General features: G+C 40.3%; 2 protein-coding genes across 6 annotated transcripts in view; one reads left to right on the top strand and one right to left on the bottom strand.

The window, feature by feature from the left end:
• Window positions 1-172: 172 nt before the first annotated feature.
• On the bottom strand, window positions 173-25,059 carry LOC133619418 (transmembrane prolyl 4-hydroxylase-like). Of its 2 annotated transcripts, XM_061980434.1 has the most exons (10): window positions 24,963-25,059; window positions 14,730-15,062; window positions 14,477-14,558; window positions 7,028-7,230; window positions 6,826-6,916; window positions 6,045-6,207; window positions 5,782-5,967; window positions 2,966-3,056; window positions 2,647-2,770; window positions 174-2,396 (listed from the first exon to the last, which is right to left on the bottom strand). In XM_061980434.1, exons 2-10 carry the CDS (start codon window positions 14,946-14,948, stop codon window positions 2,182-2,184), a joined length of 1,374 nt encoding a protein of 457 aa, XP_061836418.1. In that variant the 5' UTR covers window positions 14,949-15,062; window positions 24,963-25,059; the 3' UTR covers window positions 174-2,181. The 2 variants fall into 2 exon arrangements, with proteins under 2 accessions (XP_061836410.1, XP_061836418.1); XM_061980426.1 differs by lacking the exon at window positions 24,963-25,059 and having other exon boundaries at window positions 173-2,396; window positions 14,730-15,319.
• The window catches only part of LOC133619388 (cyclin-dependent kinase 17-like), an 89,887-nt gene continuing 87,675 nt past the window's right edge, over window positions 24,450-26,661 (top strand). For all 4 annotated transcript variants that reach the window (XM_061980370.1, XM_061980379.1, XM_061980406.1 and 1 more), the window contains exon 1: window positions 24,450-24,725. The gene's annotated coding sequence lies outside the window, so the exon portion shown is untranslated. The remainder of the gene's footprint in view (window positions 24,726-26,661) is intronic.

Raw genomic sequence — 26,661 nt, 5'->3', positions numbered from 1 at the left:
TGACGTTCCAGACCTTGTCGCCCCCCTGCATCCCTCCCTCCCTCCCCCATTCAGGGCTACCGAGCAGTGATTGGTTGATGGGGGCCGCGCACGTACGCAGCACCATCGTCATCGTCTTCACCCGAACCTGCTACCGTACATTGGAAGCGTCCCGTGGATGAATGGCTCGATTGCACCACATACGTCATTGAGCTCAAGACTTTCAAAGGCACCTCCAAAGAGGACGGTTGCCATATTGGGCCGCAGCAAACTGCAGGTGCCTTCACAATAAACCCGGGTGTTATAAGGCTTTGCTGCATTCCATTGAATGCTGATGGGTGACAGCCGTTGTTGACTGTCTTAACAAGGGCATGAATCCTCAGCACTGGTGTCCCCGAAACTATGACGGCGAGGTAGAGGAGACTGGTCATCCATTAGAGCCTCTTCAGCCTTTAATGACATCTCACGTACAACCTGCCAACATGCTCATGTTCCACAGCTGACATCTAGTGGACACTGCATATATTATATTAGGAGACTGGCAAGAAAATAAACTCAAGACCGCTTAAACATTTAAAAAATGTCATTTCATTTCATAGAATACAATGAAATACAAAGACAAAATTCAGTGCAACAACAATACATATGTATCCCAATAATTTAACAGGACAACAGGAATAAATAACACTCAAATAAATAGTCTGGCGAATAAATATGATACGCTTTAAATACAGTACAGTATTATAAATAAATATGTCATTATTATTAAAGTACTTGCAGAACATTGTACTAAAAAATGGTGGTATTAACAAGTAACATGTGGCAATATTAGGCAGTATTAGAAATTACTGCACTAACTCAATTTAATAAATTGTTCTTACATACCTGATATTCAAATGAAGGTGTAATTTATGTTAATACATGTATGCATTTTTAGATTTATCCAACCTAATCTTTATAATTATGGTCATTTTTCCTTTTAAAACGGACCTAAAAGAACCAAATTGTGATACCGGAGACTGAACTTCGTTTGTAGATTGAGAGAAGAGAGCGCTAGGAGATTACATAAACGTCAGCTTTTTTCCATCCTCTGAATGGTTGATCAGAACAAAACTGACAAACTAGGTTCAGACTGTAGCAGTCTGCAGACAATACAGTTGAGTTAGACTTTTTAAAAAATCAGCATTTCTGGTATGATGCATTTGATTATTTTCATGTTTTTGCCAAAAATATCGATTCTGAGCTGATCCAGATGATGATGTCGTTTAGAAGTCGAACAGGTTCATTTTGTCTTATTCAACAAACACTATGATCTGAAATGTTTGCTAGCTACTGTATATGTTTGACTGTCATCTGGAAGACTGCCATGCCTTGTTAAGATTTTTCAAGGCATTTAATTGCAGCTGGACTGTTCAGTTTGTCTTAGAAAAATTTAGCCTCTCATGTGAGCAGGCCTCATGAGTTTATGCTCATAGACTCAGCTCTAGGTCTATTGGCCGGATCCAGTTGCTATCAATGCAATGCCAATGGTCTGACCAATCTAAGTCTATGAGCATGAACTGATGAAGCTTGCTCGGATGGGAGGCGAAACATCTTCTAAGACAAACGGAACAATCCAGGTGTGATCTATTGGATGCCTTGAGAATACAATCCTGGTTGGATGAGAACAACAATAGATGTGTAATATTTAGCTTTTGTATACCGGTATTATTGATGGTTTAACTGAGACGTTTAAAAGTCAATTAAGTCTCCAATAAGGGCCAAGGTACGGAATGTACAACTTGCCAATGTCTACATTCTCACTATCGCTCCTCAATCCAACTATCACTATCCAACTTGTTGAGAGAAGACAGCCTCACCACAAAAACTGGCTTCTGTTCGAGGTTTCTTCCCGAGAGGTTGAGTTTTTCCTCTGCCTTCGTCACCAAGTTCTCACTCATGTGGGGTTCAGTTGGTTCTCTTAAATGTATTAGGAGTGTAGTTTTAAACCTGCTCCATGTGTAAAGTGCTATAAGATAACTTATGTTGTGAACTGACGCTATATGAATAACATTGACTTGACTATAGGTGCCTTGTGATTGATTTGTTATAAACACCAGCTCACCTGTGAGGATTATGAGGGCAAGCACGACAGAAAATGGATGGATGCCTGTATACAACATTGCAGTAAACATAAATTAACGAGCAGTCCGAGGTACTTGGCTATAGATCCTGATGGAGGTCAATGTGTGAAAGTGGTTGAGAGTGCTCCTCCATGCCTGACTTAGCTTGATACCTTTCAGCAAATAGTCTCTGGTAACGGGCCTGCTGCTGGTGGTCTGGGTCCACATTTACCCAGAGGTTGGCGACCCACTTGAGGCCACGCTTTACTGGGCAGTCGCCATGCAAGGAATACTCATCAAGCTCGCCCATCCAACCTGAGAGGAAGGGGGAATTCATGTTATTAATGGCCACACTATACAGTATGAGTGATGTAACACAGGTTGTATCACAAATGTTCAGTTCAGTTCAGTTCAGTTCAGTTTCAGTTTAATTCGAACAACGTTAACAGAAATGTCGAAGCTTCCACAGAGAGCTTTTTAAGAACATGATCCTAAACAGTCCTTGAGCTCAAAGGACAAGCAATTCTCTAAATAATAAACGGTTGCTAAAGTCTTCTATTCATACCTTGGCCATCGGAGAGATGGTTGTACAAGAGGAGTGCCGTCCCCACAGTGGGTTTTATCTTTAGGTTCCCTCGCCCACATGTCTTCCGGGTGTCTGTTAAATCAACTCCATCTTGGATCAGTGCCTAGAACACATGCAACTGTAAAAACACCATGTATGTAATCTGTTGTTGTAATACGTGGTGATAATTGAGATATCAGATTCCTTGTCATGTGTCAGCACCATCTGCATGTTATCAGCAGAAATCAGGTCAAGCTGTCTTCATTTCCCTGTGGCAGGGCGTGTTTATGACTATGTACTGAGTGAGTAGAACGCTCACCTGCTCGTCGTACGTACGGTTGTCTGCTACAGGAAACGTGGTCTCGCCGCCCTCTTCTACAGGGTTGAGGTAGATCAACACAGTAAGATACCTGAAAGCCATTAAGAAATGCAGAAATAGGAGAATTTAGTGTAAAAAATTGCAACTTTAAAGAGGGATTGCACTTTTTGGGGAATGTTGTTTATCATTAACAATCTCTAAGTAAAACAAGAACACACGTCTTTACTTTTTAATGCATTCTAATTTGTAATATACGGTAAGTTGGAGGTGACTAACAATGAAGCTAATAGGAGTTATCTGTTGCGCCCATAAAGCCCACCGCCAACAATACTCCATTTACATTTTGTGACCTGCATACTAACCAAGTATTAGCAGTATTATTATTATAAGCGCAAACGCAGATGAAATACTTTTAGCAGCGTCATGATCACAGAGCGGTAACTAGCTTATGCAGCTATTAACATACTGAGCCGGTGAGCTGCTGCATTGCTTATGAGTTGGTAAAATTTAATTCGAGATTATAAATCATGCCTCTAACTTTTATAGTAGAAGGTTGTGGCCATAAACTGAAAAGTTGGCCAACTTTTACATTCAACTTAGAACCAGAGATGGCGGGAAAGACACAAAAAAACGCTAAATTTGCTCCCACTTTTTTTTTGTTTTACCTGCGTGAGGATTAGGATTAATTCTTCATTCAAACAGAAAGATACAAACATCCCATCAGCCGGCATACCACTGAAAGCAGATATTGTAAAGTAATTGATTGTTTTTTATGCTCGTAGTGTGTATTTCTTGTTTAGCACTTAGCAATTGTGCTACTTGCTGGATCTGCTTACCACTCAGCTTCTAAAACTTGTAGCCCATTGTCCTTATGTTCAGGCTCAAAAACACAAGCTTCTGGAACATAATTTGTCCCAAATTATGTTTAAAATGACCAAAATATGTAAATATTACATTTTGGTATGAATGTGCCAGTTATTACATTACATATATATTTACAGCGTGTACGGTATATAAAATGTTGATGGATGTTTTTGCATACAAACCCCGTTTCCATATGAGTTGGGAAATTGTGTTGGATGTAAATATAAACGGAATACAATGATTTGCAAATCCTTTTCAACCCATATTCAATTGAATGCACTACAAAGACAATATATTTGATGTTCAAACTCATAAACTTTATTTTTTTTTGCAAATAATAATTAACTTAGAATTTCATGGCTGCAACACGTGCCAAAGTAGTTGGGAAAGGGGATGTTCACCACTGTGTTACATCACCTTTTCTTTTAACAACACTCAATAAACGATTGGGAACTGAGGAAACTAATTGTTGAAGCTTTGAAAGTGGAATTCTTTCCCATTCTTGTTTTATGTAGAGTCGTTCAAAAGTCCGGGGTCTCCGCTGTCGTATTTTACGCTTCATAATGCGCCACACATTTTCGATGGGAGACAGGTCTGGACTGCAGGCGGAACAGGAAAGTACCCGCACTCTTTTTTTACGAAGCCACGCTGTTGTAACACGTGCTGAATGTGGCTTGGCATTGTCTTGCTGAAATAAGCAGGGGCGTCCATGAAAAAGACGGCGCTTGGATGGCAGCATATGTTGTTCCAAAACGTGTATGTACCTTTCAGCATTTATGGTGCCTTCACAGATGTGTAAGTTACCCATGCCTTGGGCACTAATGCACCCCCATACCATCACAGATGCTGGCTTTTCACTTTGCGTCGATAACAGTCTGGACGGTTCGCTTCCCCTTTGGTCCGGATGACACGATGTCGAATATTTCCAAAAACAATTTGAAATGTGGACTCGTCAGACCACAGAACACTTTTCCACTTTTCATCAGTCCATCTTAGATGATCTCGGGCCCAAAGAAGCCGGCGGCGTTTCTGGATGTTGTTGATAAATGACTTTCGCTTTGCATAGTAGAGCTTTAACTTGCACTTACAGATGAAGCGACAAACTGTATTTAGTGACAGTGGTTTTCTGAAGTGTTCCTGAGCCCATGTGGTGATATCCTTTAGAGATTGATGTCGGTTTTTGATACAGTGCCGTCGAGGAATCGAAGGTCACGTTCATTCAATGTTGGTTTCTGGCCATGCCGCTTACGTGGAGTGATTTCTCCAGATTCTCGGAACCTTTTGATGATATTATGGACCGTAGATATTGAAATTCCTAAATTTCTTGCAATTGCACTTTGAGAAACGTTGTTCTTAAAATGTTTGACTATTTGCTCACGCAGTTGTGGACAAAGGGGTGTGTACCTCGCCCAATCCTTTCTTGTGAAAGACTGAGCATTTTTTGGGAAGCTGTTTTTATACCCAATCATGGCACCCACCTGTTACCAATTAGCTTGCACACCTGTAGGATGTTCCAAATAAGTGTTTGATGAGCATTCCTCAACTTTATCAGTATTTATTGCCACCTTTCCCAACTTCTTTGTCACGTGTTGCTGGCATCAAATTCTAAAGTTAATGATTATTTGCAAAAAAAAAAAAAACTGTTTATCAGTTTGAACATCAAATATGTTGTCTTTGTAGCATATTCAACTGAATATGGGTTGAAAATTATTTGCAAATCATTGTATTCCGTTTATATTTACATCTAACACAATTTCCCAACTCATATGGAAACGGGGTTTGTATTTTAACAGTGCTTTATTGGCGGAATAAACTAATCCCATTCCTTCTATTTGTTCTTGTCTCACACACGGATTGTGAATGACAGATAAAATTCCTAAAAAAGTGTAGTACCCCTTTAACTGCACAAGACAATAGGTATATTATAACGACAATATCAAACAAAGACTAACCTGCAGGAAACCTCTTTGAAGGTCGAAGCATTTCTTGCTAGTCGTGTGTGCGTGCAGGTGGTTTCTGCACGGTGTGAGCTGCTGTCGTGATGGGCATCGCTGAAGTCTCCGAGATCATAACGAAATACTTGTAGTGGCTCGCTCATCTCAACCAATGAAGTAGGCAGACGAGTAAGGATTGTTACACTGGCAAAATGTTAGAGTGGTAAAAAAATTAATTTGCTTTTAGTGGTGAGATAATGTGTTTGTGTGTATACAGTTACCGGCTCCTTAGTATCTGTAGCACGTGATGGGATCCAGGGCCTTGATAAAGCCACGTATGTTTGCTTCTCTGCTTGAACCGACTCCAGAGTTTCTCACTTTGTTCTTGTCCTGGGCTTTGGGACACGTCGTAAACACGCTTAAATTCCTCCAGGTTCAGCATCCCTGTCAAAAGTGTAAACACATACAGTCCATTAGTGAACCACTCACTCAGTTAGATACACTCTTGATATCCATTATACTATTGTGCAAATACGTCACATTTAACTTTGCCCTAAAAATGCCTCACCCCCCACCAGTTTGCCCATTTACACTCTTATAATAGCTCTAGCTAGAGTAGAGGTGGGTGGGGGTTGATATGGAGGTGGGACTGAGGGGATACAGATTATGCGGGGTAATTTAAGAAAAAAAGTAGAAAAAAAAAAAAGTTTTAAAGAGACAGAGTTGGAAGATTATCTGACATGTGCAATGCCGCACACAATATTAGTATAGTAGTGCTGTAGATTCTTTGCCACCATCAAAACATTGTTGTACCCACTTGTCTTTTGTCTTACCAACAACTTAAAAAAACATCTATTGCTATTCACTATGGACCGGATCGTCCCTGTGCGTTCTGGTACACTCAAAAAACTTATAACATTTGTACTTACTGTACATTCAGAGTGTAATAATGTTTCAGTCAGTCCAATACTGTAACCTCTGTACTCATACAATAACAGTTAAGCTTTTTTACATAATGAAACGCATCACATATGTCCAGACAAACACAGCAGGATCACAAACCTGTTGAGCAGACTTCCAGACCAGTGAGTATCTGATGCAGGTTGTCTGGACTCAACCAAGTCCCATCTTGGGAGCGTGAGTGACTCACAATCTAAAGGAGAAATCAGGAGAGTTGATGAAAACTGTTATGCTTTTGCTGACGCCTGACAGATAGCAAATGCTAAATGAATGCTAAAGCTAATCATTTGTTGTCAATTTTCACCTCCTGTTTCTGTAACAACCCATCCTGGTTGAGGTCCAACAGACTAAAGACCTCCTCGGTGCTCAGCGAAAGAAGTGGCTGGTTTGACTCGTCTTGCTGGTTTGACTGGCTGCCTTCGGTCATCTGGCTTTCCATCAGACCCTTCAGCTGGGCCAGCTGCACCACCACTCGGCACTCCTCCTCTGACAGGAAGCCAGGGATCTCTGACAGAGAAATAGAGAGGTAAACATTGTAACATCTTACAAGCAGTGGTTTATACAGCTAATAACATTATAAATGATCGCCATTTTTGGCCGAGACACATTTATGTGCTTCATCGTCAATGTTCCCCTAATTTTTAATGTGTCTGGGCGAATGCACAAACATCTGAGCAACATCAGACATACACACTGTGGTACCAAGCAGTCCAAAACCTGACATCATAAGTTACATGTCTTATTATAATCAAATGGCAGCAGTCATTTCCATTGGATTATTTTCTAGTGATTTGGCCCACTTACAATTAAAATATACACATCTTGTTTTCATTAACTATGTACAAGTATTGGATGTCTGGGTGGCCGTCCTGCTTTGGAAAGAACGTGTACCCCTTTTAGAGATCACATTTAGTTCCCCTTAAAACATTCACATGTTTCACAATGAGATGTGTGCTCATTGTGAAACATTAATAATTTCCTGTAACTTTATTTCTGTAAAATATATCATTACAGTTTTTATTAGACTTTATGTAATCTAGTAGCAGCATTTATTGATTAATATTCATAAATGAACATTCTCAATAAATGACAGGAGAATAATCACAGATCTGATTGGGGAGTATTGGTGTACAGTACTTGTTTGTTACACCATAATAAGAGTTATAAGAATGTACCTCTCGGAACTCTGCTGCACTGTTAGCTATAAACTAACCAGCAAAACGCACACATGACATGCTGATAATGACATTGATTGGCTGCGTGTAAGCCACATCATAATGTAACGTCCTGGCATTTAAAGTGTATGTGTGGTGTTGGAGTCGTCCGACTTTTTTTGTGGCTGTAAACGCATCTGTGTCTGAGTCTAATAAGTGTGTCTGTTGGCGCAATTGAGAGAGAGAGAAAGAATACAAAAACGGCTGCTGTTCATATGACAGAAGACAGAGAGCTTTTTGGCGTGGTTTGTATGGCAGAAAATGACCAGTTTTAATAGTCCTTCAGACGTTACAATAATTGAACAGTGTTGAGGAACATTTGTTTTATCTGTTGTGGCCACTTGTCACTCACAGAGCTGCATCGCAAAATTCCATCCATCCATCCATCCATTTTCTACCGCTTATTCCCTTCGGGGTCGCGGGGGGCGCTGGAGCCTATCTCAGCTACAATCGGGCGGAAAAATTGTATAGAATAAATTATTTGTTTAAAGTTTTGGTAGGATTTCATTTTTTGTGCAACATTGATTTGCTGTGCGCCGGGGACGAGTGAGCAGTGTGCAATTGCACACCTTTGAGGGAACATTGTTCATCGTATATATTCACGGATAATTTATTTAAATAGTTTTCCATTATAATTCATATTTAGAAAAAACATACTTATTTTACCTCAGAAGACACTGTAAAGAGTCATATTATTTTGAAAAGTAACTGACTTTACCAAATACTCTATACAATCAAGCAAATGAAAGTTCCACATTCTGCCAGCCTGTTGTCTACCCAACACAGGAATAGGGATATGCATCTCATTAATGGAGTTGATTTTGTGGCGCTATTTCACAACATTGAAAGTGAGAGATGATTCGAAGATTAAAAGTAGTCTGAAACAACTAGTGTGTGTGTGACAATCATTGGTACTTTAACCATCATACTCAAACATGAGGATTACGCGTGGTGATTAGGTCAAGCTAATAAAAACAGTTAATTTGTTTGTTATTGTTGAAGTAATAGTTACTAATACTATACCATGACTAACAAAAAAATATATCACACAAAATGTCACTACATCTAAAAGTAACTTTCTTCACAATGCTGGCTTGACGTGTCAGACTACTAAATGGATTAGTTCAGTCCGTGTATGCTAATGATACTGTGATTGATACAAAAAATGTCTGAAACTTTTAATTGCAAGTGCTTGATGACGCAGGTTAGAATGAAAACACAGGTCCGGTGAATTCGTGGATGATTGACATGTTTACAGAAGTCAATTCAGCTTGAAGAAAAGTTGCCATGCAACCTTTGATCCTGTAGTTCTACATTATAATTCATATTTAAACACAGTATGTATTTATTGGATATGAACACTATACAGAATATCTGTACGATAGCGGGATCTGCTGCTCCATTTAATATTTACAGCCAGAAGTAAACGATGACAACAGCTTAGAGGTAATTGCCAGTAATACAGTAAAAAGGGCAATTAGAGCCAAACAAATATTCATTATCAATATGAGACAGTTTAACAAATACCAGGTCCTTTCCAGAAGGCTGCAGCCTCCAGGAATAAAAAAATGTCTCATACAGTATCTGTTCAACAAATCATATTAGTGACTGGGAATACATTGCCTCTGAAAACAGTCTACTTTTAGAACTTCTTCTGAACAAGTATTTTGGAATACACTCCACAGATATACAGTACAATCTGTCAGCTCAAATCCTGTTTAATAAATTCAGATATAATCCGCTTATTTATTGGATCTAAATTTGGAAGTACTGGGTTTGGTTAATAAAAGGCTTCCAAATGCTTGTACAGTATGTGGCTAGTTTGTCTCCCACGTCTAATTTAACTGGACTCACATCAATCAATCAATCAATGTTTACTTATATAGCCCTAAATCACGAGTGTCTCAAAGTGGTTTTAATCCCTATTTTCCAGTCAAGCCTCAATAAAAACTGATAAGTCTGAAGGCTCCACTTCTACCTCCTGCCGCTGCTTCATGTTCACTATAAAAAGGAAGTGATCTCCTTGTCTAAACTACAATCAGATCATGGCTATACAGCAGAACAAGGCCAACATTAATTGAACCATACTCTCATGTACATCGACCACTGCAGAAAGTATTTCTACTGTGACATTTCAGCCAATTATAATAATGTTTAACAGATGAAGTCTGGAGGTAAATAAGACTCTTACAAAACAACAAAGCATCTGCAGTGTATCAGTCTAACAAACTACTCACTTTGCGGCTTAACAGTTTCAGTCCCTTGAGCAAGCAGTCAAGATTGACATTTGGAGGAGGCGTCCACGTTAATAGATACACTGCAAACCTTCTGCAGGAGTGATTTTGGTGCGTATGCAACTATGCACCTTTACTGTACCTCTACTAAAAAAGTTACTTTCATTTGAGTGGTTTTGTGCTTTTAAAATAAATGCGATCAAAAGTCAGCTTACAATTGAGCTTCTGGGAGTCGCTATATTCTGCCTATAAAAGCGCTAAAAAAACATCCCAACACCTTCATTAACGTTTTATATACATGATGTAAGTATATATGTAATATAGTAATTAATGGGGACATTTATAATAACATTTAATATTTATGTATTTTGATCATTTTAAGCATACGCTATCATTTCAAAAACGCATCACAACGTTCGCTTTTTCCCCCACTACGTCATTGATTACTACTCACTGCAGACTTCCTAAGAGCCAACAAACATAATAAAACATCACTTACTGTACAATGTCTGCTGTTATTAGGATGCCGACTAATAGAATCTTGTTATATTCCCGTTTGAAGAATTTGAATTTGAAGAATGACTCATAATCTTCGCTAAGAAAAGGGGAGTGGAACCAAGCGTTTCTTCGTGTCGTTCTCGCCATTTCTGGGTCTATATTGGCTGTCGAAGTGTACTAACATTACATCCTAGTCCTTCTACTTTCCAGGTGAGAGGCATGACTTATGATCTACAATAAACTTTCACGAGCAAAGTAAGCGAGGAAGCAGCTTACCACTCGATTATCTCATCATAGGCACACACGCTAGTGATCACAGCGCTGCTATAAATATTTTTTCGGCGTTAGCACCTATAATAATAATATTACTAATACTTGTTTAATATTTAAATCACCAAATGTAAATGAGTATTATTGGTGCTTTTTGGATTTTTTTTGTTTTACGGGCGGAATAGAGAACCCTCCATTGGCCCTGCTGTAAGCAGACATTTATTTACAAGTTAGAATGCATTTTAAAAAAAAACATCCGTCATCAAGTCCTTCATCATGATTGTGAACGATAGGTAAATTTCCCCAAAAAAGTGCAGTTCACCATTAAAGGAAATCTGTATTACTTTTTTTAAGTTGTCCATCATTCACAATCCTAATGTTAGGCAAGAACACTTGTCATTTAACAATGCTAACAATGCAGGTAATGGGAATTAATCTATTCCGCCTATTAAGCCCCTTAAAAAAAAAAAACTCTACATGCCATGACCTACAAATTAACCGAGCTATAGAGACGTTGTTATTGTAAGAGCTTACACTGAGGAACTATTTTTCTGGCGTAGTGACACAGTGTCTCACTCACACAGCTATGCTATCTAATCGAGCTGCTGCTGTATCGCCTTTGAGTTAGGAAAAGTTATAAATCATACCTCTCACATGTACAGTAGAAGGTTGTGGCACCAAGCTTTAATTTGACATGTTACACAAAAAATCCGGGCCAACTAAAGAAATATATCACTAACAAGACTCAGCAAGATGCTCATTTGTTCCAAGCATTTTTTTTCCTGAGCACTATTCTGAATTTACAAGCTTAAGGAGAGCAAAAGTCTTATGCTGAAACAAGTCTTGTACTAGTAATTTTTCACCATTTAGAACACACCGAAAAGAGAAAGACGTGTGTTCTTGTCTCAGATAAAGATTGTGGATGATGGGCAAAACTAACAAAAAATGCAGATTTCCTTAAGGAGTCAAATAATTTAATTACATGGAAGTCATGCATTTGAATGTGCATCAAAAAGCCAAACAAATCATTCTTTGTGTTCATTTCCTGTCCTTACAGTTGTGAAACTGCATCTGACTCAGCTCAAGTACAGCCCATTAAGTCTGTCCCAGTTCTCCTTGGCTGCCAAATTAATTGTTCTGAAGCACAGGCCCTTGCTGGGACGAAATATTTGTTCTCGTATTGAATTATGGCTGGAGTGGGACACCACACTTGTCTAAAACATTACATGTCAACATCAGCAGGGCGGCACTTTCCCGGTGACAGGCACAGTGCGGGGAGACCGACTGGTGGTCAACAAGGCTTATGCCAGGCTTCACAAAAATGGAAGCATCACCCATGTAGGAGTTAAGATTTTAAAATTCATCTTCATGCTATCTGTGTTGGCCCTGCAATGAGGTGGCGACTTGTCCAGAGTGTACCCCGCCTACCGCCCGAATGCAGCTGAGATAGGCTTCAGCGACCCCGAAAGGGGCAAGCGGTAGAAAATGGATGGATGGATGCCGAGATGCGAACCAAGAAAAAAAGCGCATCCACCATAGACACAATAGGTTTTAGAATTTGACTGTGCAGCTAAATGTGTAAATTAGGGCTGGGCGATACATCAATATACTCGATATATTGCGGGTTTGTCTCTGTGTGATATAGAAAATGACTATATCGTGATATTCGAGTATACGTTCTCACGCAGTTGCTTTTAGCTGCTGGCATTACACTACAGGCTCTTCCCACTCTTTATTGTCCCTCCTTCTCACAGACAGCAAGCTCACCTTCTTACATACGTCACATACATATACGCCCTCGCGGAGCAGAGAGGTAGCAGCATGGGTAACATTAGTTGTGGTGCGAGTGGTAATATGAGAGAAAGTGGTGGTTTGGCTTTAAGTGGGAATATGTCGAACAGACAACTGTAATTTGTCAAATGTGGGGCAAAAGCGTTGCTACAAAAAGTAGCATTACTGCTAATATGTAGCATCATTTGAAAAGTCACCCGCTAGAGAATCAAGAGTGCTTACTCCGCATGTCAACATCTCCGTTCGGTGCCGCACCAACAAAATGCCGAGGCAACCATTTCAACATCAACACCGTATGAAAAAAATAGTCCACAACACAAGGTGATAACAATTTGATTTCCTATTATGCAGCTCATTTTTATTTGACAGTTATTGAAATATCTTGTGTGACATCATGCACAAAAGTGCACTTTTTTTGTTTTAAACTATTGTAGTGGCATTCTGTACAAAAAGTGCACTTTAATTTAGTGTTGTTTAGATATGTCATCTTAGTGACATCATGCACAAAAGTGCACTCATAGCTTGTTTTAAAATGTCTCTGACAATCTTGCACTTTCTGTTTTGAAATGACATGAATGTTTGTGCCACGGCTTAATAACTGTTTAATAAATACAGTTTTGGTCAATTGACTTAGTTGTGATTTCCCTCTCTGCATGAAAGTTTAAAAGGAGGATATATTAATGCAGTATGAACAAGAATGTTTTAATGTAGACACATAGAATCATCATACTGCTGTGATTATATGCATCAAGTGTTAATTCAAGGCTAAGGCAAAATATCGAGATAAATATCGTGTATCGTGACATGGCCTAAAAATATTGAGATATTAAAAAAGGCAATATCCCCCAGCCCTAGTGTAAATTATCACTAAACAAATCGATACAATCACAACTGGACTATTCAGATTGGTTTAGTCCAGATTAGAGATGTCCGATAATATCGGCCTGCCGATATTATCCGCCGATAAATGCGTTAAATGTAATATCGGAAATTATCGGTATGGTTTTTTTATTATCGTTATAGGATTTTTTTTTTTTATTAAATCAACATAAAAAACACAAGATACACTTACAATTAGTGCACCAACCCAAAAAACCTTCCTCCACCATTCACACACTCATTCACACAAAAGGGTTGTTTCTTTCTGTTATTAATATTCTGGTTCCTACATTATATATCAATATATATCAATACAGTCTGCAAGCACACATGATTGTGCGTGCTGCTGGTCCACTTATAGTACTAACCTTTAACAGTTAATTTTACTCATTTTCATTAATTACTAGTTTCTATGTAACTGTTTTTATATTGTTTTACTTTCTTTTTTATTCAAGAAAATGTTTTTAATGTATTTTTTTTTTTTTTTTTTTTTAAAGTACCTTATCTTCACCATACGTGGTTGTCCAAATTAGGCATAATAATGTGTTAATTCCACGACTGTATATATCGGTTGATATCGGTATAGGTAATTAAAGAGTTGGACAATATCGGAATATCGGATATCGGCAAAAAGCCATTATCGGACATCCCCAGTCCAGATACAATCAATTCAATGTCCTGAGAATACTTTGAGAGATGAAAATATTCACAAGCAAATGAACAAATCCTGGGCAAACACCAATGTTCTAGAGACACATCACTGGGGATCTTTGAAATGTAAATAGTTAACATTGCTGGTCTATATTTATATGGCTTTGAGGAAAATAAATACTATTGATATGTGGCAACTTTTCCTGAAACACTTACCGAATAACAGAGGCTTCAGGCTGAGCGTTTTCATCTTGTGCGTTCTGTCCGCCATGAGGGAGACTGCCTGAACATGTCCCACCTAAAAGACATGACCTGGAAGTCAAATACACATGGATCACATCAAACATATCTAATCTATCTTGGCTGTCATGTTTAGCTGGGGGAGAAAATCCAAGTCAAGCAGAACTGTTAGGTCAGTCAGCACCGGCCGGACGAGCTGAAAGATCACTTGTAAAACTATTCCACCTACCCTTATCCCCTCCGTGCGAGGAAGTCTGAAATGATGACTGAGCCCCACCACTCGCAGTTCAATTTCAGGAGGCGTTGGATGGAGGGGAGGACTTTCACCCTCGCTGGCAGATGAAGAGAAAGGCTCATCGCCAGCGACAGGGTCTCTATGGCCATTATTGTAGTGCACGTACATCAACAGGGCGATGACATTCAGAATGTAGACGTGAAAGAAGACCATCACCACGACGAAGTATGCCCGAGAACAGACGCTGCTCCTCTGGACGGGCGGTCGAATGGAGCGGAGGGGAGGCAAAGAGGAGGAATCTTCTCTGACACCAGAGTCGTCCTGCTGCTGTAGATGGTCCATGTTTAGTTTCGACATGTTGACGCTCATTCGCCGAGATAGCAAACCCCACACAACAACAGTCTGGTTCGATTAAAAAAAAAAGTTACGCTTTCACCGCAGCGCTTTTTAGTCAGATCAAGGAGGCAGTTCGGAGCTAAAACACCCGTGTTGATGCATAAGTAAACGTTTCATCGTTAACTAAATCTCCCCTAATCCGTTATTAGCTAACAGAGTGGTGCGCTAGCTTGGTGCGTCCTGACAACCTACATAACAACAAGGCTGACGCTATCCTTTTCCGGTCGTGGTAAAACGACTCGCGACCTCTACTGGCCAAAGTGTGTAATCGCGTTTCACTAACAACACTAATATTTAGTGTGCTTACGATAAAAAGTATTACCAACCATTTGCAATACAAGTTCTATACAATGGATCACCTTTCGAGATAAAACTCCTGCCGCAAATGATTTTTTATTTTACATCTCCAGCCAGTATACACAGTTTGCCAGTATCCATCCATCCCTTTGATTGATTGATTGATTGATTGATTGATTGAAACTTTTATCAGTAAATTGCACAGTACAGTACATATTCCGTACAATTGAACACTAAATGGTAACACCCGAATAAGTTTTTCAACTTGTTTAAGTCGGGGTCAATGTAAATCAATTCATGGTACAAATATATACTATCATCATAATACAGTCATCACACAAGTTAATCATCAGAGTATATACATTGAATTTTTTACATTATTTACAATCCAGGGGGTGGGATGTGGAGGTGGCGGTTGGGGCGGGAGCGGGGGGGGGGGGGGGGGGGGGGGGGGGGTTGGTTGATATCAGCACTTCAGTCATCAACAATTGCATCATCTGAGAAATGGACATTGAAACAGTGTAGGTCTGACTTCGTAGGATATGTACAACGAGCAGTGAACATAGTGAGTTCAGAAAGCATAAGAACAAGTATATACATTTGATTATTTACATTTGATTATTTACAATCCGGGGAGGTGGGATGTGGAGGGGGGAGGGTGTTAGTCTAGGGTTGAAGTTGCCTGGAGGTGTTCTTTTGGTGCGGTTTTGAAGGAGGATAGAGATGCACTTTCTTTTACACCTGTTGGGAGTGCATTCCATATTCCATATCCCTACCACTTATCCCTCTCAGGATCATGGGGGGTGCTGGAGCCTATCCCAGCTGCATTCGGGTACACCCTGGACAAGTGGACACCTCATCGCAGGGCCAACACAGATAAGTTAAAGTTAAAGTCCCAACGATTGTTTCACATACACTGGGTGTGGTGAAATTTGTCCTCTGCATTTGACCCATTTCCATGTTCACCCCCTGAGAAGTGAGGGGAGCAGTGAGCAGCAGCATGCGCCGCGCTCGGGAATCATTTGGTGATTTACTCCCCCAATACCAACCCTTAATGCCGAGTGCCAAGCAGGGAGGCAATGGGTCCCATATTTTGTAGTCTTTGGTATGACTCGTGTGCCTTTTGAACTCACAACCTCCCAGTCTCAGGGCGGACACTCTAACCACAAGGCCACTGAACAGAGACAACATTCACACTCACATTCCCACACTAGGGCCAATTTAGTCTTGCCAATCAACCTATCCCCAGGTGCATGTCTCTGGAGGTGGGAAGAAGCCGGAGGGAACCCACGCAGTCACGGGGAGACCATGCAAATTCCACACAGAAAGACCCCGAGCCCGGGGATCGAACCCAGGACCTTCTTATTCTGAGGCACACGCCCTCGACCCCTGTTCCAAAGTGCTGCCTCTATGTCAGCATACAACATCATAATACGGTATATACAGCATAATGCGGTACATCCTGCCACCCTTCAAACTTCTGTCGTTGAGAGAAAAGTCCAATGCCATGTACGGTCAAAACTTTCTTACAGGTAAATGCTTTCTAACACTGGTTCTCAAACTTTTTTTTTCACAAAGTACCACCTCAGAAAACACTTTAGCTCTCCACGTAGCACCATAATGACCAACAATAAAATACACACGCGTTGTAGGCCTAAGAATTTAGGAAAAACAAAGCAGAGGTTTAACATTACACACAATGCACACACATCATGAACAATGATACTCCATATACAGTACATATTTACAGACTTCTTTGGCATACCACAAGTTAGACCCATACCACAGTTTGAGAATGATTGGGTTACAATGTTTGCCCCATATTTGATGACAAAGTGATGAATAATATTGTTTCATTTCCATGTATTTGCATGCACTATCATGTATTATATCTGAAGACAGATATTAAAATGTAATTGTGGTTAAGGTAATGAGGGATGTTGTACTGGGATCCCAAGCATATGGGAGCCCCGAGACTTTTGGAATGTTTGAATTCTATTTTTTTTTTAAATATATAAGTTATAAAACAATGATGTCATGAATATTAATATAGAATACAGTTACCCGTGAAAGTTCAATAATAAGGTTGTTTGAATTAAACTAATAATGTTTAACTACCGACAACCCCAATCAAAAATGCAAAATGATTATTTCCATCTGGATAGCTGCAAACCCAGCATGGGACCCTTTATCCAACAACACATACATAACGTCACGAAACTCGTCTTCAAGCATTTACACCAGGATTTTTGTAACGCTTGATGATAAAAGAAAAGTAAAAACACAAAATCTATGTGTGGCAGCAGAGGAGAAGCAGTACACAAGTTTCACTTTTGCATCTCATTGTACATAACTGTTATGCCTTCAAACACCCTTGATTAAAGTTAGAAACAGAGGCATCACTGGGTTTTAACCCCCAGGAGATACACTAATAATAATAATAATAATAATATAATCAGAATAATAATGATGTATTATGATTAGGGCTGCAACTAACAACTAATTTGATAATTGATTAATCTGTTGATTATTACTTCGATTAATCGATTAATATTCGGATAAAAGAGACAAACTACATATTTATCCTTTCCAGTATTTTATTGAAAATAAACCCAGCATACTGGCACCATACTTATTTTGATTATTGTTTCTCAGCTTTTTGTAAATGTTGCAGTTTATAAATAAAGGTTTATAAAAAAATAAAAAATTAAAAAATTAAAAAAAGTCGCCGAACTTGCTAATTTCCTCCTTGATAGGTAGGTCAGGCATTTAAGTTTTTTTATTACTTGTAATAAATGGAAATGGACATTTCGTATGTAAATGTTATTGTCCAATACAGTCTATCATCTTGTCTAACAAAGCTAGTATGTTCGTGCAACGAATGCTTAGTTTGATGGTGCTTCACTCCTAGTGTAAAGCTTAGCATGCTAGCCCGATCAATGACACATCGACATATAGGCTAACGGACTGACAGGGAAAAATATATTTTTCGACAAAAAAACCCATATGTGGATATGGGTAGTGTCAGTGCCTATTTCGTTCTCAATATAATGGCACGCTGAGGAAATGGGTTCCAACATTAGCACGGCTGTCATCAATGCAATGTGAAACGTATGGAGACAGCCAAATCATATGATAAAATAATTCCTCATTCGTGTTTGCATATTGTGGACTACATGTACCAAGTTATATGGCAATCTGAAACGTTTGAAACAGTAGCCTATAGGCATACCTTGGTGAAATGTCTCCTTTTTAGTTTTGGGCGTACATTAGGCTGCTAAGCATGCTCTACTTATTTTCACCAGTATAACCATTTCTAGGGTTGGTTGTAGTTTGTTTTAGTCTTTGTTTTTTGATAGTACTGACAATAACCATGTGATTGCCATTTGTTGTGATATTGTACGCAGGCATGACGTACTTCTTCCTGAAAATAGCCTAATTTCTGTTGCTTAGAGATTTTTATTGACAAAACCCTTGTCTTTTTAGCTATTAAGGTCCCAGCACCTCAACGGAAGTTTGAAGTTACTTGGAGTAGCCCAATCGATCGAGCTGGATTCGGCTGCATATCTGGCAACAGCAGTCAGGGAGTGACGGAGGGGACTACAGAATTTTGACCATGATTGCAGTTCCATTTCTGGCCATATTATTACATATGGCACCTTTAAGTCATGACATCATAGTGTTTATTTTGATCATGATAAATAACCTAATAAATAACCATCCAAAAAGCGCCATCAATACTTCATTTACATTTTGCGACCTGAATATTAACCAAGTGTAAGCGATATTGTTATTATAAGCGCTAACGTTAAGGACCTAATTTTAGCGGCACAGAGAGGCAACTTCCTTATGCTGCTGTATTGACATCATCAGCTAGTGCTTTCTCACCTGGGAGCTCGTGAAAGTTAATTCTAGATTATAAATCATGCGTTTCAACTGGATAGTAGAAAGTTGTGACCATAAACCAAGAAGTTTGTACACTCTGACAGCCACGTTAGACCCGAAAATTGCAAAAAAGACACTTTTTCCCTCGCGAGGATTGAGACATTCTTTATCGAAGCAGAATATATCAACATTTTAACAGTTGGCATCTCAGTGACAGCAGACATTGTACAGTAAGTGATGGTTTATGATGTTTGTTGTCTCATGAAGTCTGCAGTGAGTAATAATCAGTGATGTTGTCAAAGGAAAAAGCGAAAGTTGTGATGCGTTTGTGAAATTATGCACCACTGTATGCTTAAAATAAGCAAAATATGTCAATATTACATGTTCTTACGAATGTGCCTGTTACTACATTACATACATATACTTACAGCGTGCGTATAAAGTGTTGATGGATGATTTTTGGATGTTTTTAAAAGCTTTATAGGCAGAATAGAGTGACTCCCATAGGCACCATTGTAAGCATTTATTTAGTAGTTAGAATGCATAAAAAAATAAATACATGTGTTCTTGTCTTACACGAAGAATGTTAAAGATAAGCAAAATGCCCCCAAAAGTGCAGTTCCCCTTTAAGGAAAACTTGACATGTTTATCATCATATTTAAGTGAATAAACTGGTTATATTACAAAACCCAAAACCAGTGAAGTTGGCACGTTGTGTAAATCGTAAATAAAAACAGAATACAATTATTTGCAAATCTTTTTCAACCTATATTCTATTGAATACACTGCAAAGACAAGATACTTAACGTTCGAACTGGTAAACTTTGTCATTTTTTGCAAATATTAGCTCATTTGGAATTTGATGCCTGCAACATGTTTCAAAAAAGCTGGCACAAGTGGCAAAAAGACTGACAAAGTTGAGGAATGCTCATCAAACCCTTATTTGGAACATCCCACAGGTGAATAGGCTAATTGCGAACAGGTGGGTACCATGATTGGATATGAAAGCAGCTTCCATGAGCTCAGTCATTCACAAACAAGGATGGGGCGAGGGTCACCACTTTGTGAACAAATGCGTGAGCAAATTGTCAAACAGTTTAAAAACAACATTTCTCAACGAGCTATAGCAAGGAATTTAGGGATTTCACCATCTCCGGTCCGAAACATAATCAGAAGGTTCAGAGAATCTGAAGAAATCACTGCACATAAGCGGCAATGCCCATGACCTTCGATCCCTCAGGCGGTACTGCACCAAAAAGCGACATCAGTGTGTAAAGGATATCGCCACATGGGCTCAGGAACACTTCAGACAACCACTGCCAGTAACTACAGTTTGTCGCTACATCGATAAGAGCAAGTTAAAACTCGACTATGCAAAGCGAAAGCCATTTATCAACAACACCCAGAAACGCCGCCAGCTTCGCTGGGCCCGAGCTCATCTAAGATGGACTGATGCAAAGTGGAAAAGTGTTCTGTGGTCTGACGAGTCCACATTTCAAATTGTTTTTGGAAACTGTGGACGTCGCGTTCTCCGGACCAAAGAGGAAAAGAACCATCTCGGCTGTTCTAGCGCACATTTCAAAAGCCAGCTTCTGTGATGGTATGGGGGTGTATAGCGCCCAAGACATGGGTAACTTACACATCTGTGAAGGCACCATTAATGCTGAAAGGTACACACAGGTTTTGGAGCAACATATGTTGCCATCCAAGCAACGTCTTTTTCATGGTTGCCCCTACTTATTTCAGCAAGACAATGCCAAGCCACATTCTGAACATGTTACAACAGCGTGGCTTCGTTGTAAAAGAGTGCGGGTACAAGACTGGCCTGCCTGTAGTCCAGAATTGTCCCCCATTGAAAATGTGTGGCGCATTATGAAGCTTAAAATACGACAACGGACATCCCGGACTGTTAAACAACTTAAGCTGTACATCAAGCAAGAATGGGAAATAACTCCACCTGAAAAGCTTAAAAAATTGGTCTCTTCAGTTCCCAAACGTTTACTGAGTGTCGTTAAAAGGAAAGGTCATGTAACACAGTGGTAAAAATACCCCTGGGCCAACTTTTTTGCAATGTGTTGCTGCCATTAAATTCTAAGTTAGCGATTATTTTCAACAAAAAAAAAAGTTTCTCAGTTCCAACATTAAATATATTGTCTTTGCAGTGTATTGAATTTACAGTAAGTTGAAAAGTATTTGCATATCATTGTATTCTGTTTTTATGTACGATTTACACAATGTGCCAACTTCACTGGTTTTGGGTTTTGAATTATTAAATTCATATTATGGTCACATTATTTTGCATTTTTACGTGTACTACTAATGTATTTGGGTTCTATCTTGTGGTATGCCAAGGAATTACTTGATTAAAGTACAGTGTTTTATTTTTCTATATCCAAACTGTTTGTACTGTTACAATAGCCAAAAATATTAAATATACTTGTTAAATAAAACCTTTGCCTTGTTTTAATGAATACTTAGGCCTACTACGCTACTGTATTTTAACATTGGTCAATATGAAACTTCATGCAGGCTCAATATGGTGGTATTTGGAGAGCCAAGTGTTTTCTGAGGTGGAACTTGATGAAAAAGGTTTAAGAACCACTGATTTAGGGGGTTTATCTAGTTATGTTGATCCCATCTTTAAAAAGTTAAAACCCTTAATTTTTTTTACATGTGTTGTTAAAAGCTGGTTTCAATCAAATCCATGCATTATTTTTTTTAATTCATGTAAACATACGGTAGTCTTAAAGGGCCCTAAAACTGGGTGCTCAGCCACTGCCCCCACTCCCCTAAATGAAAGTACATCTTATCCCCTTCTTATTACTAGGGTGAAGGTGGGGTTTTGCGGGGTAACACACACACCCCTTTTTATTAATAGGGTGAAGGTGGGGGTTTGCGGGGTAACACACACACCCTTTCTTATTAATAGGGTGAAGGTGGGGGTTTGCGGGGTAACACACACACCCCTTCTTATTAATAGGGTGAAGGTGGGGGTTTGCGGGGTAACACACACACCCCTTCTTATTATTATGGTGAAGGGGTGAAAGCAAACCCCCACCTTCACCCTATTAATAAGAAGGGGTATGTGTGTTACCCCGCAAACCCCCACCTTCCCCCTATTAATAAGAAGGGGTGTGTGTGTTACCCCGCAAACCCCCAGCTATTATTCATAGGGTGAAGATGGGGGTTTGCGGGGTAACACACACACCCCTTCTTATTATTATGGTGAAGGGGTGAAAGCAACCCCCCACCTTCACCCTATTAATAAGAAGGGGTGTGTGTGTTACCCCCTATTAATAATATGTCGGGGTTTGCTGGGTAACACACACACCCCTTCTTATTAATAGGGTGAAGGTGGGGGTTTGTGGGGTAACACACACACCCCTTCTTATTATTATGATGAAGGGGTGAAAGCAAACCCCCACCTTCACCCTATTAATAAGAAGGGGTGTGTGTGTTACCCCGCAAACCCCCACCTATTATTAATAGGGTGAAAGTGGGGGTTTGCGGGGTAACACACACACCCCTTCTTATTAATAGGGTGAAGGTGGGGGTTTGCGGGGTAACACACACACCCCTTCTTATTAATAGGGTGAAGGTGGGGGTTTGCGGGATAACACACACACACCCCTTCTTATTATTATGGTGAAGGGGTGAAAGCAAACCCCCACCTTCACCCTATTAATAATAGGTGGAGGTTTGCGGGGTAACACACACACCCCTTCATATTAATAGGGTGAAGGTGGGGGTTTGCGGGGCAACACACACACCCCTTCTTATTATTATGGTGAAGGGGTGAAAGCAAACCCCCACCATCACCCTATTAATAATAGGTAGGGGTTTGCAGGGTAACACACACACCCCTTATTATTAATAGGGTGAAGGTGGGGATTTGTGGGGTAACACGCACACCCCTTCTTATTATTATGGTGAAGGGGTGAAAGCAAACCCCCACCTTCACCCTATTAATAAGAAGTTGTGTGTGTGTTACCCCGCAAACCCCCACCGTCACCCTATTAATAATAGGTGGGGGTTTGCGGGGTAACACACACACCCCTTCATATTAATAGGGTGAAGGTGGGGGTTTGCGGGGTAACACACACACCCCTTCATAATAGGGTGAAGGTGGGGGTTTGCGGGGTAACACACACACACCTTCTTATTAGTAGGGTGAAGGTGGGGGTTTGTGGGGTAACACACACACCCCTTTTTATTATTATGGTTAAGGTGGGGGTTTGTGGGGTAACACACACACACCCCTTTTTATTAATAGGGTGAAGGTGGGGGTTTGCGGGGTTGAATCCATGCATTATTTTTTTTAGTTCATGTAAACATACGGGAGTCTTAAAGGGCCCTAAAACTGGGTGCTCAGCCACTTCCCCCACTCCCCTAAATGAAAGTACCGGTACATCTTATCCCCTTCTTATTATTCGGGTGAAGGTGGGGGTTTGCGGGGTAACACACACACCCCTTTTTATTAATAGGGTGAAGGTGGGGGTTTGTGGGGTAACACACACACACCCCTTTTTATTAATAGGGTGAAGGTGGGGGTTTGCGGGGTAACACACACACCCCTTCTTATTATTATGGTGAAGGGGTGAAAGCAAACCCCCACCTTCACCCTATTAATAAGAAGGGGTGTGTGTGTTACCCCCTATTAATAATATGTGGGGGTTTGCTGGGTAACACACACACCCCTTCTTATTAATAGGGTGAAGGTGGGGGTTTGTGGGGTAACACACACACCCCTTATTATTATTATGGTGAAGGGGTGAAAGCAAACCCCCACCTTCACCCTATTAATAATAGGTGGGGGTTTGCAGGGTAACACACACACCCCTTCTTATTAATAGGGTGAAGGTGGGGGTTTGTGGGGTAACACACACACCCCTTCTTATTATTACGGTGAAGGGGTGAAAGCAAACCCCCACCTTCACCCTATTAATAAGAAGGGGTGTGTGTGTGTTACCCCGCAAAGCCCCACCTTCACCCTATTAATAATAGGTGGAGGTTTGCGGGGTAACACACACACCCCTTCATATTAATAGGGTGAAGGTGGGGGTTTGTGGGGTAACACACACACACACAAACACACACCCCTTGCGGTGTTTTCCGGGATAACGCCACCGCCTCCACTTGGGATCGACACAGACCACAGCAGCGATATGGCTGATCATCACCGACCGGGACGACGCTCCGTGTAAACTCAAGTGAGGGGGACCAATAATGCGCCATTGCGGGTCGCCCATAGACGCTCTCAGGCGGCGGGACGTGGCGTAAGACCCCCGCAGACAAGACTTCTCTGACGGCTCCGCGGCTAGCGTTTTGCTGCATAGTAGTTGGGGGAACTTGTCGCAGTGGATTACCATACACGAGTGGAACAATAGTCTCCCGCAGCAGAAGCACGACCAGGTTAGTTGTTTATCTTTTTATGTTCATCTTCTCGTGGTTTGATCGCTATAGCGACAATACCTGAGAGTATCACCTGTCATGGCAGTAGATGTTTGCTGTTAATACACACCAGTGCACCATGTGGGACTCTTAAGGGTACACAATACTGTGTTATCATGGCGGCGATTAAGTTTCTATAAGTTTCGGTGTCGTGTCGCAGCGAAAGCTGCAGTTGTTAGTAAAGCAGTGGATTCAAACCTCGGTCAGCCGGCGGGGTAACTTTTCCCTGCCCTGCTGGCTTCATCTCCTCCCGGGCAATTGCGTCAGGAAATCGCGGGGAGAGAACAGGAGGCAGCCGGAAGCGCTGGGCCTGGAAGGTGGGAACTAGGTGTCTTCACAAGCTTGGTCAGCCATTAACATGAAATGAATGTTTGTGTTTCATTCACTTCCGGTCGCAATCACGTCGACTTTCACTGGACGTTGTCGTGGTCAGTGGACGTCCGAGCAGACCTTTTCAGATCCAAAACTCGTGGGGGGGACTGCATCTCTTTCTCAGTCAGTGGATGCATTATTTAGATACATCTCTGCGTGTGGTGCTTTCGTCAATACATTGCCCTTTTCGAATGCATAAGACTGTCTGAAACTAGCCAACTATGCATTCACCGTTTGTGTGGTACTGCAGATCTGCAGTGTAGTTTAACTTTCCTTTCATGTGCTGCAAGATCCAACACGACAGGGTTGTTAGGAACCTTTAATTACAACGTTTGCTATGATTCAGTGTAAGTGTCTTGCAGAAATGGGTACACTCAGGTTTCATCAACCATTTTATCTTCTCAAAGGACATCCATCAATTTCCCACCTCTTGTCCCTCTCAGGGTCACGGGGGGTGCTGGAGCCTATCCCGGATACTGTAGAAATGAAACATTGCTGTAATTTAGAGTAGTCAGTGTACATTTTGGAGTCAAAGGACATCCATCCATTTCCCACCTCTTGTCCCTCTCAGGGTCGCAGGGGGTGCTGGAGCCTATCCCAGATACTGTAGAAATGAAACATTGCTGTAATTTAGAGTAGTCAGTGTACATTTTGGAGTCAAAGGACATCCATCCATTTCCCACCGCTTGTCCCTCTCGGGGTTGCGGGGGTGCTGGAGCCTATCCCAGATACTGTAGAAATGAAACATTGCTGTAATTTTAGAGTAGTCATTGCACATCTCGGAGTTTATAACGCAGTGCAACATAGTCAGGCTGAAAATGTGAATCACAATTGTTTTTGATAAAGCGGTAGAAAATGGATGGAATATGAAAATCACAATTCTTAATTATGTTTTTCATTATAATATTTAAAACATAGTGTTTTGTAGGGCTGCACAATTTTGAGAAAAAAACCTTATTGCGATTTTATTCTCCAAAATTGTGATTCGATTTGCAATTTTTATGTATTATACATAAAGTAAAAATGCATGAAACTGCAAAAATAGCGAATGAAGAAGACATGTTACGTTTAGACCCTCAACATATTCTTGTCTCAAGGTGCCACACAGTAGAACAATATGCGATCATTTATTTTCAAAAAGAGCTTTTGTCGACATCATGCTTTTATATTGAAGAAATAATCGGTAAAAACTACAGTGTTTCTAAAGTAATGTAATCATAATCTATAATAATGCAAGTGACCATTTTAAAAGGCTGTACACTTTTATTTCTCATTACTGTATAATTTGTTACCATTGTACTGTAAATGGAAGGTAAACAACTTTCTTATCCTAAATAAATAAACAAACAAAAAAATAAATGGACTAATTTCTGTAAGCAAAAATTTAACTTACTAAATATTGAACACCCCAAAGAGCATTTTTTTCCCAGTTGGAAAAACTAGGTCGGAAGTGTTGCAATGACGTGATCACGACATTCTTGCTCGTTCGTCCGTGTTGATGGGCTCATATTGCCCATCCGATTTG

This window comes from Nerophis lumbriciformis, linkage group LG01, assembly GCF_033978685.3.
Source record: "Nerophis lumbriciformis linkage group LG01, RoL_Nlum_v2.1, whole genome shotgun sequence".
In the NCBI taxonomy this organism is placed as follows: domain Eukaryota; kingdom Metazoa; phylum Chordata; class Actinopteri; order Syngnathiformes; family Syngnathidae; genus Nerophis; species Nerophis lumbriciformis.
Note: the sequence above shows the minus strand (reverse complement) of the source record. Positions and strands in the feature narration are given on the sequence as shown.